Source organism: Apaloderma vittatum, unplaced genomic scaffold (genome assembly GCF_000703405.1).
Source record: "Apaloderma vittatum isolate BGI_N311 unplaced genomic scaffold, ASM70340v1 scaffold28865, whole genome shotgun sequence".
NCBI classification, from domain to species: Eukaryota; Metazoa; Chordata; class Aves; order Trogoniformes; family Trogonidae; genus Apaloderma; species Apaloderma vittatum.
Window position 1 is genome coordinate 3,906 of NW_009715860.1, and position 16,681 is coordinate 20,586.

General features: G+C 49.5%; 1 protein-coding gene across 1 annotated transcript; it reads right to left on the bottom strand.

Moving 5' to 3' along the window:
* Positions 1 to 3,408: 3,408 nt before the first annotated feature.
* PIP4K2B (phosphatidylinositol-5-phosphate 4-kinase, type II, beta) lies at positions 3,409 to 14,846 on the bottom strand. The gene is made up of 10 exons (XM_009869323.1): positions 14,818 to 14,846; positions 13,559 to 13,657; positions 11,912 to 12,008; positions 7,908 to 8,060; positions 7,024 to 7,170; positions 6,688 to 6,726; positions 5,222 to 5,335; positions 4,668 to 4,926; positions 4,173 to 4,276; positions 3,409 to 3,489 (listed from the first exon to the last, which is right to left on the bottom strand). Exons 2-10 carry the CDS (start codon positions 13,621 to 13,623, stop codon positions 3,409 to 3,411), a joined length of 1,059 nt encoding a protein of 352 aa, XP_009867625.1. The 5' UTR covers positions 13,624 to 13,657; positions 14,818 to 14,846.
* Positions 14,847 to 16,681: the final 1,835 nt, after the last annotated feature.

Genomic DNA, 16,681 nt, shown 5'->3' on the forward strand with positions numbered 1-16,681 from the left:
TCTTTTTCTTTCTTTTGGAAGCTCCGGTTGACCAAAGAATTGCACTGCAACTTCACAAAAACTCCTACACCCTGACCAGGATCTGAGCGATCTGCCTCCCTACTGCAACTCTTTTTCAGCCGAGGGTGGTTTTCGGTCAAATGCACTTCAGTGTAAAGTGTTCCGCAGGGTACATGCTACAGACAGGAATATCTACATTCAGCGAACTAGAACTAAATTCACACCAGAAACAGACAACAAACTAGCACAAGCAGTTGTAAAACCAGAATTGAAAGGGCTGGGTTTTCCTTTTAAATACTTGAGTTAAAAAAAGTGACCTAAAGCAAGATAAAATAATAATAATAATTAAAAAAAACCCCGAAAACAAAACAACAAAAAGAAAAGAAAAAGTCCCTTTTAAAAACAAATCAAATATTTGCAGCTTCACTTCTTATTCTGGTAATAAAAATACTGTCTAGAAACAAAAAAATTAGCATTTTTAACGTAATGCTACCTCTCAAAATGTAAACAATATACAAAATGCTTATGTTAAACAAAGTTACATACCTGGGTAATACATCATTAAGTGAGAAAATTGCATTTAATTACTTTAATACATACATTATGGCAACTTGACAGAAGTGGCAGAATTGGGGAAGTGCTAAAGTGAATCGAGTTTATGGGGCTTGTGGTTATCACTTGAGCCAGAGACAGCCAATTTCATTCCAGCAGGAGTTTGCTTGGAGTGGAATAAGAAATAAGAGTTCACTGCTCTCGAGCCCTTGGTATCACGACTTCGGTAAAGGCTGCTGCAGGAACTACCTGCATTTTAATTTCCTTCCTCTTTATGAGAGTCAGGGAACGAGACTGTTGCTCCCAGCTCCGCAAGCTTCATTCGACTGTCTCTCCCTTGTTTTGTAGTGTCTCTGTGCAGGATGTCTGCAGTTCACTAATTTCCTTCTCTCTTCCTCCCCCTTTTTTCTCTCTCTCTCTTTTCTTTTTTTTAAAACACACGATTTAAAGATAAACAGTTTAAAAGCTACAAGCTAGTTTCCCAAAAGGAGAACGGCAAACTTACCAGGCCAAAGTTGCAGATTCAAATGCAGATTTTTAAAACTGTCAAGAATAAAAAGTGACGGGTATTTAATTTCTAATTGATAGTAAACTTAAGTGCTTATCGTTTAAGAGAAAAGCAACCAAGGTAATGCCCACAAAACGAAGCTGAAGATACTCTCTAAGTCCTCCCTTTTTTAAAGTACTCTGGTAGCTGCATTTGTTTTGTGGTTTTCCCAGCTACACTTCTTAAGACATGAGACCCCTCAGCCTCCCAGACAACGGTGTGTTAACCCCCACATCACACAGAACAGCGACCGGACTACAGCGGCGAAAGAAATTTGTCCCACGTCAAAGGGAATGACCCATGAATGAATGAATAAAAAGATTAATATCTCGTTATGACCCCTAATAGTAAGTTCTGATTTCTTAAAGACTCTATTTACAGTGCACTCATGGGCTAAAACCTTAACCCCCCCCCCTCCCCGTTTTTGTCCCCCTTCAGAGTTGAGACCCGTGGGATTCAAACCATGAAATGTGGGGATGAACATAAAAAAAACCAAAGCCCAAACCCCCCAAGCCCACATTCCGAATCCAGACCAGAGCTAGCGTTAGTCTAGGGAAATTACCGGGATGTGATGAGCACCAGTTATCTCTGAAAAGGACCAAATTCCACACAGCAAACTGTAGCACGCGTTACAGCACAGGACAGACATTCCAAACAGCTTATTCCCGAAACAAAGGCATATGTGAAAACAGTTTCAAGGCAGATAAGCGACATGTTTCAACTGCAAGAGGTTTGTTTCGAAACTCTAAATCCTGCTTAAAAAGAGACAAGAAAATCTAAAAAAAAAAAAAAGGGGAAAAAAAACCAAAGAAAGGAAAAAGAACCAAAAGTTGGGTAACTGTTGTGCAGCGGAGCTAACAAAACCCAAAGCAAGTCTGACAAGCTTGGCTGTGAAAAATATTACAAGCGTTCTGGAGACAAAACAGGATGTTATTCAGTCACGTAAATCAGTTCCAATTCCTTAGAGGGGGGGAAAAGTAATCTGGCGCAAGTGTTCAAACATTTCCACTCCTTGACTGTCGCTCCAGAGGGGTAACGGAGCAGAGTGAAAACAACCACGGCTCAAGTCCCGAGTCCTCTTGAGCAGCAGAACTTGCTCCACAGTCACAGCTCCCAGCACTCCCCACTGGTAGCAAGTCCAATTCCTTCGTGTGCAAGTCACATTGCCATTGAAAAAAAACAAAAAGAAAATAAACCAACTAACCAAAGAACCTCTGTCAGGAAACAAATTCAAGTACCTGTTGCAGATGGGGCGAGGAAGGAAGACTGAACATTAGCGAGATTAACACTGGCAGAACTGTGACGGGAAGCTGTCAGCTAAGAGACACGGCAATTCCTGACCGAGGCGCGACAGGGAAACGTTCCAGAGAGTCAAATACCATCCTGTATCTACAGGTAGAAAATGCCTTTTTCTTTTTTCTTTTTTTTTTTTCCTTTTAAGAAATCTTCAAAGCTGGCCAATTGAAAGCACGATGGGTCCGGGCACATTATTATGTGAGGTTGTTCAATGCCTCTACTACTACTCACACCGCCTTTTTTTTTTTTTTAGGAGTTACACCTTTTAAGCGATCATCTTTGGTAGATGTTCATTTCCCTCGTCTTTCTTGTAAATCAAGTGCAGTTACAAAAAAGATTTTGTTACTTAAATTAACTAAGAAAAAAAAAAAATAAAGTGTCCCAGTCTGAATTTACCTAAAGTTCAGCAACTCCTCCTTATCAGAGTAATATTTTCCGTCCTTGAAATGGTGAGCTATTTTCCTTCCAATTCCTATCAAGAGGGAAATAAAAGGACTTGTGTATCTTTCTGGTAAAGACAGTCCAATAAAAAAAAAAAAAAGAAAAAAAAGAAAAAGCAGTAGTTTGTGGAATCAGGCACTGCTTCACTCCCACTGAACACGATCTAGAGCGACCCCTTTCACCCAGTGCCACACACCGTATCCCTCCGGGATCCTCTCAGTCAGAGAGGAGAAAATGTCATTAGAAAGAGCAGTGCTGAAACAATGCACTTTTCTTGTTTTGTGGTTTTTTGTGGTTTTTTTTTTTTTTTTAAAAAGCCCTCAAATCTATGTCTGGGCACTTCTGTAACATAAAAACCCACTTTTCCACCTGGGTCAAGTGGACTGTTGGAGGGTGCACGTAGAATTAGTTTTCTCTGAAGTCACACAGTGCCACACGCTCACTCTTGCACACGCACACACGCACACACATGCACACCCCACATGCTGCTACAGTGTCTGTTTGAGTGTCACAGGCTGCGTTCTCTGCTTGGAAGTAGCCCCTCTTCATTTCTCGCTGAAGGCTGAAGACGACTATGTCAGGATATTGGAGATAAATTCATTGAAGCGTTTAGAGTACTGCTCTGGGTTCACGGTGGAGATCTCTGCCCCAGCCTGCAAGGCAGAGAGGAGAGAAAAGTCACGACACCCTCCTCGGAGGGCAGAGCCCTGCAAAGGGTGGAGGAGGGAGGGCAGCAGGGAGCGATCATGTCAGCAGAGCCTGTTTCTGCTGGAAAAAAACAACTTCTAGAGGAAAAAAAACCCACCCAGAGAGGTCTAGAGAGATCCCCAAGGAAACTGGTTTTTCGCTCCAGCTGGATCTTCTTCAGACCACGGGGTCAAAGCATGGAATTTGTTCCCTCACGGTTTAGAGGAGGTTTGGAAGCAGCACAAAAAACTCTGTCCCGCTAACCTGGGCTTTTTTCAAGCCCTTTTGGGAAGTTCAGGACTGCTGCCAGGGAAGAGGACTGGCCTCAGGAAGCGGGCAGGGCAATACGTCTCCCTGCAGCCAGCCCACTCCTGCTCGGTGAGGCTGCTGGTGCTGCACCAGGGAAACTAAAGACCTCCCAAACTGGGATGTAAACACAAGTCATCTTCAACCAACCAGAGGGAAAGCCTTTCCAAGACAGTCTGAGGAGACAGCAAGGGAGTGAAGAGCTGTTCTTAGGGATGGGAACATAAGACTTTCCATACCGGTAGAAAAATCAGCATCAGGAGGTATCCCACATACGCACACGGGCACGCAGGCAAAGCAGAAGGCCCAAAGCCCGTCCTCCCCGCGGATGCAGCCCGCTTACCCCATGTTTCACTGTTTTGGCAGCGTGTGCAGCTTTCTTCTTCGCATCGTACGGCGTAAGAATGTCTATAATGGCCATGAAGTACACTTCCTTCCTGGGGGCACCTAGCAAGGCAAGAGAGTCGCTAGCACACCCCGAGCTGTGAGCGAAGCCCGGCTGCACCCCCCTCCCTTAAGAAACACCCGGCAGATCTGGTTTGATGCAACGAGCAGGGAAAGTGGCAGCTGAAGGCTGCAGAAGGGCAGAGCAGAACGACTGGGAACAGCACAGCAGAGGCCCACGCGCTCTGCGAACATGCCACTACTCTCCAAGCACCGCTTCTACCCGTTTCCAACTCACACCATCCACACCAAGGGACCAGGCGGTGAAGGAGAGACACTTGGCAGGGTCTCCCTCTCTCAGGACAGTCCTCCCGCTCCGTTTAGCCCAGCTGGAGCACAGGGCACCTCCCCTGCCCTCCAGCCTTCCTTCAGGGCCAGATTCCGTGATACTCACTTTCGTGGCTTTTCATGGCATAGACGTCGACGGAAGGGTCGAACTCTCCGGGCCCAAAGAAGCGAGGGTAGTTGAGGAGGTTGCCAGGGCTGTCGGGAGGCGTGCCGTAGGAGGAAATGGGGTTGCCTCCGAGACCATCGTTCTCACACTCCTCATCCTCCGCCCGATCCTCCACTTCCATCTCTTCTTGCTCCGCTCGGTCGACGTCGTGGATCCCAACCAGCAAGCTGTAGTCCATAATCTTCAGCTGAGCTAAAAACTGGGAGAAAGAGATGAGTGAGAACAACAAGGGGAACAGAAATCCTCCATCCTGCCTTGCCAGTATCTCCCTGAATAGAACGGGCTGTAGTGAGAGCTAAATCCCTATTAGACTCCAGAGACTCTACACGTGATCTCTTATGCCCACTGCCATCCGTGTAACCCTGATCGTATTTGCTTCACTGCTCCAGGAACGACTGACTTTTCAGTCACTGCAGCCCTCCCTGAGCCAGTGGCCACAGCGAGGATCCAGCTATGGGAGACAAGAGTAAAAACCATCCCCCAGGAAACTCTACCTCCACGTCCCGCTTCAGCTTTTCAAGGAAATTCTTTTTACTCTCTTCACCAACATGCAGCTTCTGACCCTCATTCAAGAAGTCGTTGTCCTTGAACGTTGGTAGATCCTTGGCCTGCAACAAAAAGCCGGTGTTAAATTTTCCAGACCCCTACGCTTCTTGGGGGAGGGCTCGTACGCTGATCCATCAGCAAGATGGTGCCGGCACAGAGACCCTGGTGGGGTGTGAGGTCGCACCAGGATCTTTGGCCTGTTTATAAGGTGAAGTGGCTCATCCTGTCCACTAAGTATGAGAATGGCATCAGGCAGAGCAGAGTATCTGTCAAAAAACCCACGTGCTGAGCTGTACTTAGGGGGAAACTGAAGGGAGACAGAGAGCAGCTCAACTTTAACAGACTGCCGGGAGGATGTGCTGCAGGCTGAAAGCTTGACAGCTGGGCTCCAGCCAGACATGGTCCAACCAGCTCCCAGAATAGAAAATAAATTCATTTTGTTGACTTCTGACTGGGAGGCAAGAGATGAAGGCTTGAAAAAAAATAATGCTTCTCTCTCTAAAGACTTGAGGAAAAAATTAAACCCACTGCTTTTTGAGGAATCTGCTTGCAGCAGGCCCTGAGGGTTTCTCAGGGATATGGAAGAACACGCAACCCCTTTGTGCAGCTGGGAATTAAATTATTTTGTTCTTAGAACGACATACGAGCGTGTGGTGGCTTTATATAGATTTAATATGAATGGCTCGAGACAAACTGCATAACCAGAAAAAGCTGGAAAGTAAAGGAAGCCAGGGACACTTGGGTATGATGAAGCTGTGCCCTGACGCCAGAAAATTCGGTGTAAATGGGAGTTCCTTGGCTCATGCCAGACAACTTATTTTAAGGCAAGCTGGAGTAGACTTACTCTATGGTCCCAAAGCAGAAAATCCCATGTGCAAAACATGTAGCACCACGAGTTACTGATGTGATTTCCACAGCACTTTTCATGGCAGCATCACAGCCAAAGTTTTGCAGGGGCAGGATTCTTAGCCTGAAGTTTCCCTAATGGCACCAGAAACTTCCAAACATGCCGAGATATGCCTGGAATCTGAGAGGAGCTGGTCTGCTTTATAAAAGCATCTGTTGCAAAAGCTAAATGTTGACCTGACTCAGCTTAGTACTCGAGGAGCACTATGAAGAAACCCTTCCATAAAGACACCGCTGCACTAATGTGGGTTTTTTGGGATTGTCCCCCAAAAAGTTGTCCCCACTGCTGGTAAAGTCAACACAGTGGGGCAGAGCAGTGCCAGATCTGCACCATCTCTTCCCGAGCAGTTTCTGAGCACAGCCTGAAAAGTGGGACAGAAACAGGTGAGCCCTCAGGACCCACTTAACATCCCCTGCTCGATATCCCTTCGGAAAAGGAAAGTCAGTTCGATCCCATCTGCTTCCAACCACGAGGAGGAGGGAAAAGCTGGCCAGGGGTGGTCCATACCTTCTCTTTATCGCTTGCTTCCCTGGATACTGTTGAGCCCTGATAAAAGAATGAAGAAAAGAGCATTGCTGCACTACGTATCATTCCCAGAGAATTCACAAACCCCATTTAATTCCTCCATGCGGGAAAATAATCAAAGTGGTTTTAAAAGCAGCGCTCAATCCCTTTTCATGCCTGAGACAGACAGACAGATCTCCCTGGCATAGATCTCAGATCCAGAGCCCCCAAAATCTAATCCCTTGAACAAAAAGCAAAGCCCAGGATCTTGTCAAGGAGGTGTTTCAAAGACCAGCTCCTCCCCTTCTGGAAAAGGAGCGCTCAGCTCCGAGCTCTCACCTTCAGGTCGTATTTGCGGTGCACGGTCAGCCTGTGACTGAAGACGTTTCTGGTAACCACCATGTAGGTTTCCACTCCGTCCACGGTGAGCCGGTACATGCCAAGGAACTGGGGCAGGAGGGTGTTCCCGTGACACTCCACTATGAACTGGAGGAGAGCGGGGAAGTGCAGAGAAAGAAAGTCCTGTCACACAGACCCACTCTCCGGCAGAACACGAGCTCAGTGAGAAGGTGACAGCAAAGCCTCCAGCTTCCAGCCACCTGACACCGATGCAAATGGAAAGGAGGCTTCGCAAACAGCTCCTGGGGTCTCAAGAGGGCACTGGAAGAATATTCCAGCCCTGAGCATCCCACTGTGTACGTGTGTCCAGCCTGTTCTAAGAGGCTGGGTGTGTGGGTCCCTCAGTCTCAGCAGGACGAGCCCGTTGTTGGCACTGGAATCGCACTTCTTGCGGTTACGTGAGCGTGTCTGACAGCGAGGAGCTGACCGGCTGGCAGATAATGTGGACTGGGGCAGGACATTTCCAGCTGTCCTCACCTTGCCCCCTCTTCCCTGCTGCATGTAACCGTCTCCTCCCTGGTCCCTCTGGAAAATCTGACTCAAAGGACTGAATTAGGAGCCTGTTTGCAGCTCTTGGGTACCAACAATCCACAATTCATTGAGGCAAGGAGCAAGGTGAGCTGTGAAGGGGCTCAGAACTGTGAAGAAACAGGCAGCTGTGCCATAATGGGCTCTCAGGTGCTAAGGAACGCTGTTTTCTTCTGCAAAAGCTATTCTGCAAGCTCTGCCAGGTTGCGAATTCAAGCTCCGGTTCCCCAGCAAATCACAAGCCGCTCCCCAGGGCGTTTGCCACCTCCCCTCCCCGGGTTCCAGACTCACCGTACCTGATGGTACTTCTTTAAGATGTTGTGCATCTCTGCTACATCCTCACTTGACACCGCTTTAATGACAAACCTCCTGTCGTAGGTGGTGAGGAACCGGGCCCCACACCGGCCCTGGCTGTCACTGTTCACCGGGGCGCTTCGTGTCACCGAGTTCTGAGGGAACCAGAACAAAAAGAGTGGGGAGGAGAGGCAGAAGCTGCTGCCTCCCTAGAGAAGAAAGAAGAGCAAGTCTTGGAAAGCAGATGAGACGTGGGTGACCAGGGCCAGCTCCACAACCTGGCTTGGGAACAACAGATATCGCAGGGACGTTGTGTTTCACCTTCTTAACTGTGACAGCGTCCTGGACCAGCTCCACTTGCAAAAACGCCAGTTGTAGCCATTAATAAGCAAATATCCTCAAGCATCCAGCACTCCCGAGGTTAACGCAATTGTTTTAGCAGTCTGGGCACGGAGTTTAAAGCTTTCACCTGGGCTCCCTAGTTATTTAGAAGTTTTACTCCAACACCTGGCTTGCATCTTTAAAGACATTTTTTACTACAGGGTTTTTAAAGGGGCAGTATACACAGGCCATGGCTTCTTAGTATTTCCTCCCAGAAATTTAAAAACGGTCAGGATGTTTTCAAGGTTTAGGGAAAATCAGAAGAAAATGAATGAAATGATCTGCCTTCTTTTCCATCAAAAAGCAGCCTCAACTGGCAAAAGCCTCATCATTTGTGAATTCTCCGCAGGTCATCCTGAAGCCAAAAGCCACCCTCAGCCTCTGCTATTCTTACAATTGGAAGAAAAACACTGTGAGTATAAATAGCCTGGTTGTTCTTCCGACAACCAGCAGCATCTGTCTTTATATCCCTGTCTCCACCCTTAGCAACGAAACGTCGCAGCTTCTCCTCATACTTGCAGCACCGTTGGAAAACCCTGTGCAAACCGTAGAGTGAGGAGCTACCACGTTCCCTGACCCACAACACCAGCTCTTTGCTCTCCGCAGCTGGGGGACTTGCTGTAAGCCTCACCCCGCTGTCACAGCCACTGCTCTTCGCTCCTTCCACACGATGCCGAGCAGGTCACCCATCTCAGCAAGCGGCTGCCAGCTCCACCAGCCCAGCCACCAGGCTCTGCTCAGAAGCCATTTTATCAACCAACAGGAAAGGCTCTCACCGGCATCTCCTTGCCACGGGCACACTGCGGAGAGTCGTGCCCTGAAACTCAACGGTACCGACATGCGGATCGCGGTTTCAGCTCAAGGTAGAGGGGTCTTTCAGGATCTCAGGGTGAGACCATGCGTTTCAAAATGTATCTTTTGTAGCTGCTGGTTCCACTGTTCTCTCCATCCTCCCCTCAGCTGGCTGAGGAGCAGACAGCAGAGGGAGCCTGCTCTTCTGCAGACGCAGAGGCACAGGCACGCCGAGCCCGCTGCGAAAGAGGGATTTACCCTGTCACGCTGCAAGTGAGCCGAGAGGTTTCCTTTCAGAATGAGCCATTTAAAGCTTTTAAAACTTTAATGAAGCAGGGGAAAAACTCCACTCCTGCCAACGGCTTTAGAAACTGTCAGGAAAATAAAGGCAAACAAAAAAACCCGAACCCTTGCTTCTTGCTGACATTTGCAAATCAGTCTATGCTACATGGTTGAATCACCCGTCACCTCAAAACCACAGAGCTTTTCTTCCTGAGGAGATGGGAAGCAGGAATCCTGACCACAGACGGACGTTACCAAATTCACAGCCCTCCGGGTTCACTTCGTTCCCTTCCTGTCACTCCCACCTCTTCCACAGCTCGGGTGTTATATTTAGTGTTCTGGCTCGATTCCCACTCAAGCCATCACATTTTACCCACCTGAATTTAGCTCCATTAATGTTTTCTGCTTTCTGTTCCAGCTGGACACTTTTAAAGAGCGAAACTGCTCTAACCCAGAGACGGGAGAAGTAACCCTTCAGAGCAACAGGTACAGTGTAAATGATAAACCAGGTATCAAGAACCAACAAGACTGTGGGTGCTCTCGTGTGAGTTACTTCACATGGTTCTCATTATTTCTTAAAAAGAAAACGAGTAAAAAAAATCTAAAATAAACTATAGCAGATGGACTGGGGGGAAAAATTAGGAGCCAATGATTGCACCACATTGAAGGGTATGGAGGAAGGCAGGACAAAAATTCAATCCGTGGCGCAGCCAGGCCCAGGCACAGGGTGTTGCTGGCCAAGAAGTCTCCTCAAGAGCCACAGACAACCTGGCATGAGCTACCCTCAGCAGACCAGGAGGCAACGGTGCTGCTTCTCCTGGCAACACGCCATCGCTGCCTGGAGAACAGGGGAGGAAAAAAATAAAAATGAATAATCTAACAACCATGTGTTCAAGAAAAGCACAGGCTCTGCAGCCGTGTCCTGGAAATAAAAGAGATCTCCCAGCACAAACAGGAGAGAGCTGCGTGTGCGGGCAGTCATGGCTCTCAGGTGATGACAAGGCACGAACGGCGCCGGCCTCAGCTCGACCTCCGGCAGCAGATGGGCAGTCACCCGGACCAGGGATGTGACAGGCAGCTGCGACCAGCATTTGCTGTTCCTCCTGGGGATGGCTGGCCTCTCGCAGAAGGAAAAGCAGAGACGACTGTCAGTTCTGCTCGAAAAACGTGTCTCACTTTGAGAAAACACCCTCAGAGCGCCCGGCGTGCCTGAGAACAGGCGGCAGAGTAGGTTGGGCCCTGGCAACCAGGAGAGAGGGAACACAGACATGGTTACACGAAGAAGCAAAAAAGACCTGAATGCCGATGCCAGGATCCTCAGAGGTCACCCCTGCTCACCAGGGGCCCAGCGCGCTCCCTCTTGCTCTGGGAAGAAGCAGAGGATGGGATGCAGGTGCTACGCATCTGCTCCTTGCCCCCACCGCAGGAGACCAGAAACTGGATCATGTAAAATCCAGCGTCTCATCAGCACAATGAGCCCTGCAGGTGGAGTAAGAAAACTGACCTCCTCACTGTACTACCCTCAAAATAGGATGAGATCAGGCAATACTGTGGATATAATCGGGGAGACTTCTGACGCGCTTGGGATGGGTGTAAACAAAGATGTTTGTGGACACGGGCACACACACACGCACACAGAGCAGAAGGAAGCAGCGAGGTGGGGTTAGCAGAGCAGCTCCGCTCCCATCTCCTCTCCCCACAACGCAGGCAGCGGCGAGCACAGCTCGGCTTGCACCTGAAACGAAAAAGGGCGAGAGCAAGAAGCTCACACCACTCACTCGCAGCTGATGTGCCTCTCTGGGCTGAGGGATTCCCGTGAAGTATTTTTGTTGAAGCCCTCGACCCGTGAGCGCTGGCACCCGGCCAGCCTTTATCAGCTGCAGCGGAGTGCCAAAGATACGGGGTTTAATTACCTAACACTGGGCCTGCCAGAGGCCAGCCAGCTATCAAAGCCACCCTCTTTTTTTCTGCACTGGCTTCTCCCTCATTTAAGAGCTCTCTCAACAGCCTGCTACTACACATGCCCTGCGTGCGTAAGACTGTGTGGAAGCGTGGCCCTGCTGTAGCAGGAAGGGTCGAGACATCTCTCTTTCACTTATTTAATACAAGAAAATGTCTCTCCCCTCCAAGGCAAGTCTGAGGCTCTGGACTTAGGGGACATGTCCCAAAGCAGCAGCCACCTTGATAAACACAATTCAACAGCACCAACTCTTGGCACACACGGTTAAAGCAGCACCTGGACCTCTACAAACACAAACTCATTTTCCTTGCAGATGTTCTGCACTACATCATTGTTATCTTCCAGCTCCTGCCTGTTTACAACCATCTGCTGCCTCTTATTTTATGCCCAGACTGTGAGCTCTGCAGAGCAGGGACCATCTTTTCATTCTGCGACTGCCCAGTGCTTGGCACAGCAAAATCTACTCCGTTGCTGTGGGCCCGTGCATAAAAACTGACCGTGCAAGAACGTCGGTATCACAGTCTCTCTGCCAGCTTGGTTACTGTGTCCTAGGGAAAGGTGTTAGGAGAACAGGGAGAGAAGAGCCAGTACCTGGTAGTCTTGATCGTCAATCCCGAATCTTTCTCGGAGGTTTCGGAACACCAGTGGGCAATACTCCTTAAATTTAAAGCGACTTGGCAAGTTTTCCCTAAGGCAAAACAGAAAAGATATTCTTGTGCAATGATCAGCTTGCAAAATCAAACTCAGTCCTTCTCCCACTTCACTGCTTTGCCCATCAGGACACTCAAGCCCCCTCCTACCTACAAGGGTCCTCTTCTGCAAGTATCTACCCTCGTCAGGGCAGTTTGGATGCCTACAAAAGTCATCTGTTCATAGAAACGCTCGCAGGATCCAGCTTTTGACTAACAGGCTCTTTGGATGAGGATGTCTGTCTTGCAGAACAATCTCCTCTGTCACAGGCACAGATCTGACAGAATAATTTCTCTCTTCCCCCCTCCTTTGTTGCTTTGTTCCGTTCAGTAACACAGCTGCCCCCTGCAACACACTGTTACTGTTCAAGATGAAAAGCTGGAGGAAAGGGGTGGCGGGGAGGGGGGGGCTCTGATTTCAGATCAGATCAGATCACTCACGCGTCAAAAGAAAGGTCAGCACATGACAAACCAGAACGCAAAGGAGAGAGGGTGAATCAGCTCCAGTCTGGCATGTTCTAGACCAGTTCCAACTGTGACAGAGTGAGTTTTGCTGCTGGACCGCGTCAGCCAGAGCACGGGACAGCGGACAATGTTCCCCGTGGCTGAGGGATGTTGCACCTACTCCCTCCCAGAGCTCTTATTCTGTCCAGGGGGGAAGAAGCAGAGAGGATGGTGCCACTTGGACTATCAGGAGATTTTGTCAGCTCATTCTCAATGAGAATCCTTGCCACCAACACGTGGGATACTAAAATCTATGCAGGAGAAGAGGGAAGAGCAGATACTGCAAATTGTAGGTGCCAGAGAAGACAAACTTTTGAATCACACTCCCACTCTCAAAAGCTGATCCCTGTGAAACTTAGTGAAAGCGAAGCATTAATCAGCGGGTGCTGCAGACCTGCACACACAGAGCCAGGGTGGAGAGCGCAGCTCTGAGCACCAGTCACAGCCACGGCTCTGAAAGAGCTTCCAAAAATCGGTCTTTTGGGAAAAGGAGGAGGGGGTGACTCCACACAAACCCCAGGGGGCAGGGTTATAATGCAGCCACACAGATGTCTCTTGTGAGCAGTCTCGAAGAGATGAAGAACCCAGCAAGTCATGGAGAGCAAACTCCTGCCCTCTCCTCCATGGTCTTGGGATTTGGTGCCACTGGTCAGGACAGGACACCCAGACAGGGTGCAGTAGGAGTCCAGAGCCAGTCCTGCATCACTTTTGTGCAGAGCCAACTCCAGCTTAGGGCTCCGAACAAATGACACTTCGTGAACTCTAAAATATCAGTTGTCTTCTACTCAGTCCAGTGAACACCGACACGCAGCTGGCTTTGTAGCAGTGCCACTTGTAAGCCTGGCCTTACCAGGCTCCTCATCAGTTAGAGGAAGCACAAGACAGCATCCCTGTGACAGACTGACCCCCTGCCACGGCCTGCAGAGCGGTCTGCGTGGGCCACAGACCGCACCAGATCCGCTTGGCATGACAACAGGGAATAAATCTAAAGGTCTTCTCCATACCAGTTCCCTCCACAGCAAAAAGTTGGGAAGCACCCACTTACTTGTTGAATAGATGATTGTCCACCTTAATCTTACTGTAGGCTTTAAAGTCATCGGGCATTAACATGACGGGGACGGGAACGTTGCTGAGTTCATTGATCTAAAAGAGAAAGGAAAGGGAAACTCAAAGCCCAAATTCCATTGCCCTGCAGTTACTGTCAATGGGCTGACAGGCACGGCAAACACCCCAGAAGCTGGTTTTGAAGCAATGTAACTCATTAGACTTTCAAAACAACTCGCTGTGCCGATGCAACCTGGCAAACGCCGTGGTTACAAGCCACAGAAGCATCTCAATCCATCGTGTGCGTACTCCCGAGCCAGCCTCAGCTCTTTCATCTGCTCATCTTCCGCCGATCATCCCAGATACGGCTCAGAATGGAGACAAACCCACAGACCGAGAAATAGCGAATTTTGCCTTTTGTATAAACCACCCTCAGCCTTTATTTAGGAAGCGTTGCATCAGCCAATTTCTGAGCTAGTTCTCACGGTTACAAATCACGGATGACCAAAGTCTTCACTGTGGCCAGTCAGAAAAGCTTCTGGGCAGCTCCGGTGCAGCCTAGCACAGCTCCCCTGGGGATGCTGCTCGACGCCTGCTGTCTCTTGCTGCTCTTATCCCACCTTCTCGAAAAGGATGAGTCACTCCACTAGACTGTTTCTGCTCCTTAGTCATGTGTGGCAGCCACAGGAACACAGGGAAGCAGAAGAATGAACGTTCAGCTACTATTGTACAGACAGGCTCACGCTATAGAACCCAGCAGTGACAGCACCAATAGTAAAAATAAACAAAAAAAAAGACCTTTAAAAAAACCAAATCCACCTCTGGACTATATCTGGCTACTCTGCTTCAGACAAGTCCCTGCGCTGACAAGGCTGGGCCAGCATTCAAGAGCAGGTCAAGAGGCAGCATGTTTCCGAGCTGTCTTTTCTGAGGACGGCCCCAGTGTCACTCATTCACACAGACTTCCCAGGAATCAGCCGAGTCCCCTCTGAGTCGCTACAAATGCAATTTCCTTACAGCTCCGTCCCCACAATTACCGTGCCAAGCAGGTAACGCCGGAGAGAAGTGGACAAACGCTGGCAGCAGCGGGGTTTGGCTTGGAGTCAAGCCCAGGGTCTGTTCCCAACACCCAAACCTCGGGCAGGTCAAGTGACTTCCAGCACGCTTGGAAAGCGCCTGGAATTCCCCTGCCGACCGGCAACAGGGTCTGAGCCGTCAGCCTAAGGGAACTGACTCCAGGCCTGGGATTCCCCGCTCCTCGTGTGCGACAGGACCCACGACACCACCCAGATAAGCTGCTGCCACATCCCCAAGGTGGCAGAGATGAAAGGAGGCGTGAGGGAGCCGTTCTGTGGCACAGTTCAGCTCCGCGAGGAGCGCAGAGGTCCCAGCTCTGGAGATGTGCAGTGAGCTGTCTAATTATCCGAGCAAGCCTTTGACGAGCTACATATTTTTCGCATCCTTTTTCCATCATTACCAATGGAAAAGAAAAAAAAACAACCCAAAAAAACCAGACCAGATTTAACAAATGTCAGACTGGAAGAAAGACACATACAGACTGCAAAGGGAAAGGATGACTATTTTCAGAGACGGGCATCCCACACAACAGATAAGCGGAAAGTAAACCGGCCGCCGCTCCGCTAAGAGAGGAGAAGGTGCTCTTCAAAACTCTGCCCTGTATTTATTTTACAGCAGCACCGAGAAGCGTTAAACGCGCTTTGGGATGTAAGGAAAATGCTGCACAGAGAAACGAATAAATAATGTCACACGCCTCCCATCATTTGTAATCGCAGGCCAATACCCTCCCCCCCCCCCCCCTTCAGCGAAAGGCTCAATCCTGCACTGAGCTGCCCCTCGAGCGGCAGCTGGAACAGAAAAAAGGCAAGAGGGCTGCAGGTGAGGAAGGGATCTCCCAAGCCCTGGGGTGCAGCTACTGCAGGGAGTCACATCACAGAGCCCCCCGGCAGCAATTTCCCCTCAGGGTGAAGGGGTGGGGGGAGAGAGAAAACAGCTAATTCTGTATCACACAAGGTGCTGCCTCCAGCCGCTAATTATTGCTGTCTAACAGGAGGGGAAGCCCGACAGCACAGCTCCTTCGACACGCCTGTTCTCAGCCCTCTTCTCGGCAGTGGGGAAGGCACAAACAAGCTATTATCAGCTTGTTCCAGAGCGGAGGAAGGGTGCTGACGGCTGAGAGGGAACAGCGATTTGGAGATCGTCTCCTCCCTGCCAGAAATCCAGACACAAATGTTAGCAAAGTGAGATGTCAAGACGTCTCTGGATGTCCTCATTTCTGCCAAAGCACAAACCTCAAAGCGAATGTTGTACCTGTTGCAACTCTCCTGACTGGCAGAAACAGCGCGCCAGGATACCTCGGCTCTTTTCAAAGATGCCCCGACTCTTCCCAAGATGTAACAGCCTGACAACAGCCAAACAATTCCCTTCTGCAGGAGCCTTTCCCCTCTTTCAGCTGCGTACAGCAGAGCCTCCTGGATGCTTTGGGATTCCGGCTACAGCAGAGACAGGCAGAAGGAAGCGATTTGTGCTGGGAACTAAAATCACGGCTGAAGATTCGAACTGGTCATTTCTAGTCCCAGTACTGGAAGCTCTTGGTCAGATGGCGACTGGGCCTTTGCTCCTGACACCCGTCTGAAATCAGACAGGGGTTTGGTTAGGATTTTGTTTGTTTTGGTTGGTTTTTTTTAAGCAAACTCCCACAGTAACACTCGTGCTCGACCCATTCCTCAGGATCCCAAAGGGAGAGGAACGAAAAGCCCGCGCGCCGCCTCAGACAAAGCAATCTCCCAAACTCTCCCTCCTCGCAGTCCAACACTCAGCACCCAGCGCCCCTTCCCAGGGGTTATCGGGGCAGGTCCTACGGCGCGGTGCCAAGGGAAACACCAGACCTTGCCCCAGGGAAAGCAGCAGACAGCCCCGCTCCGCAGGGATCCTCTCCTGTGCTTATCACGGTGGAATCGGAGCAGCCTCCGAGAGCAACGTGACTAACGCCTGGCACATGTTTGCTCTCTCGCCTTCTCCCCAGAGAGAGGCGTGTAGCAGGAGATTATATATAGCAGAGCGCGTCTCCTGTGTATTTATGCTACAGAAGGCAAGGTCACAGCAA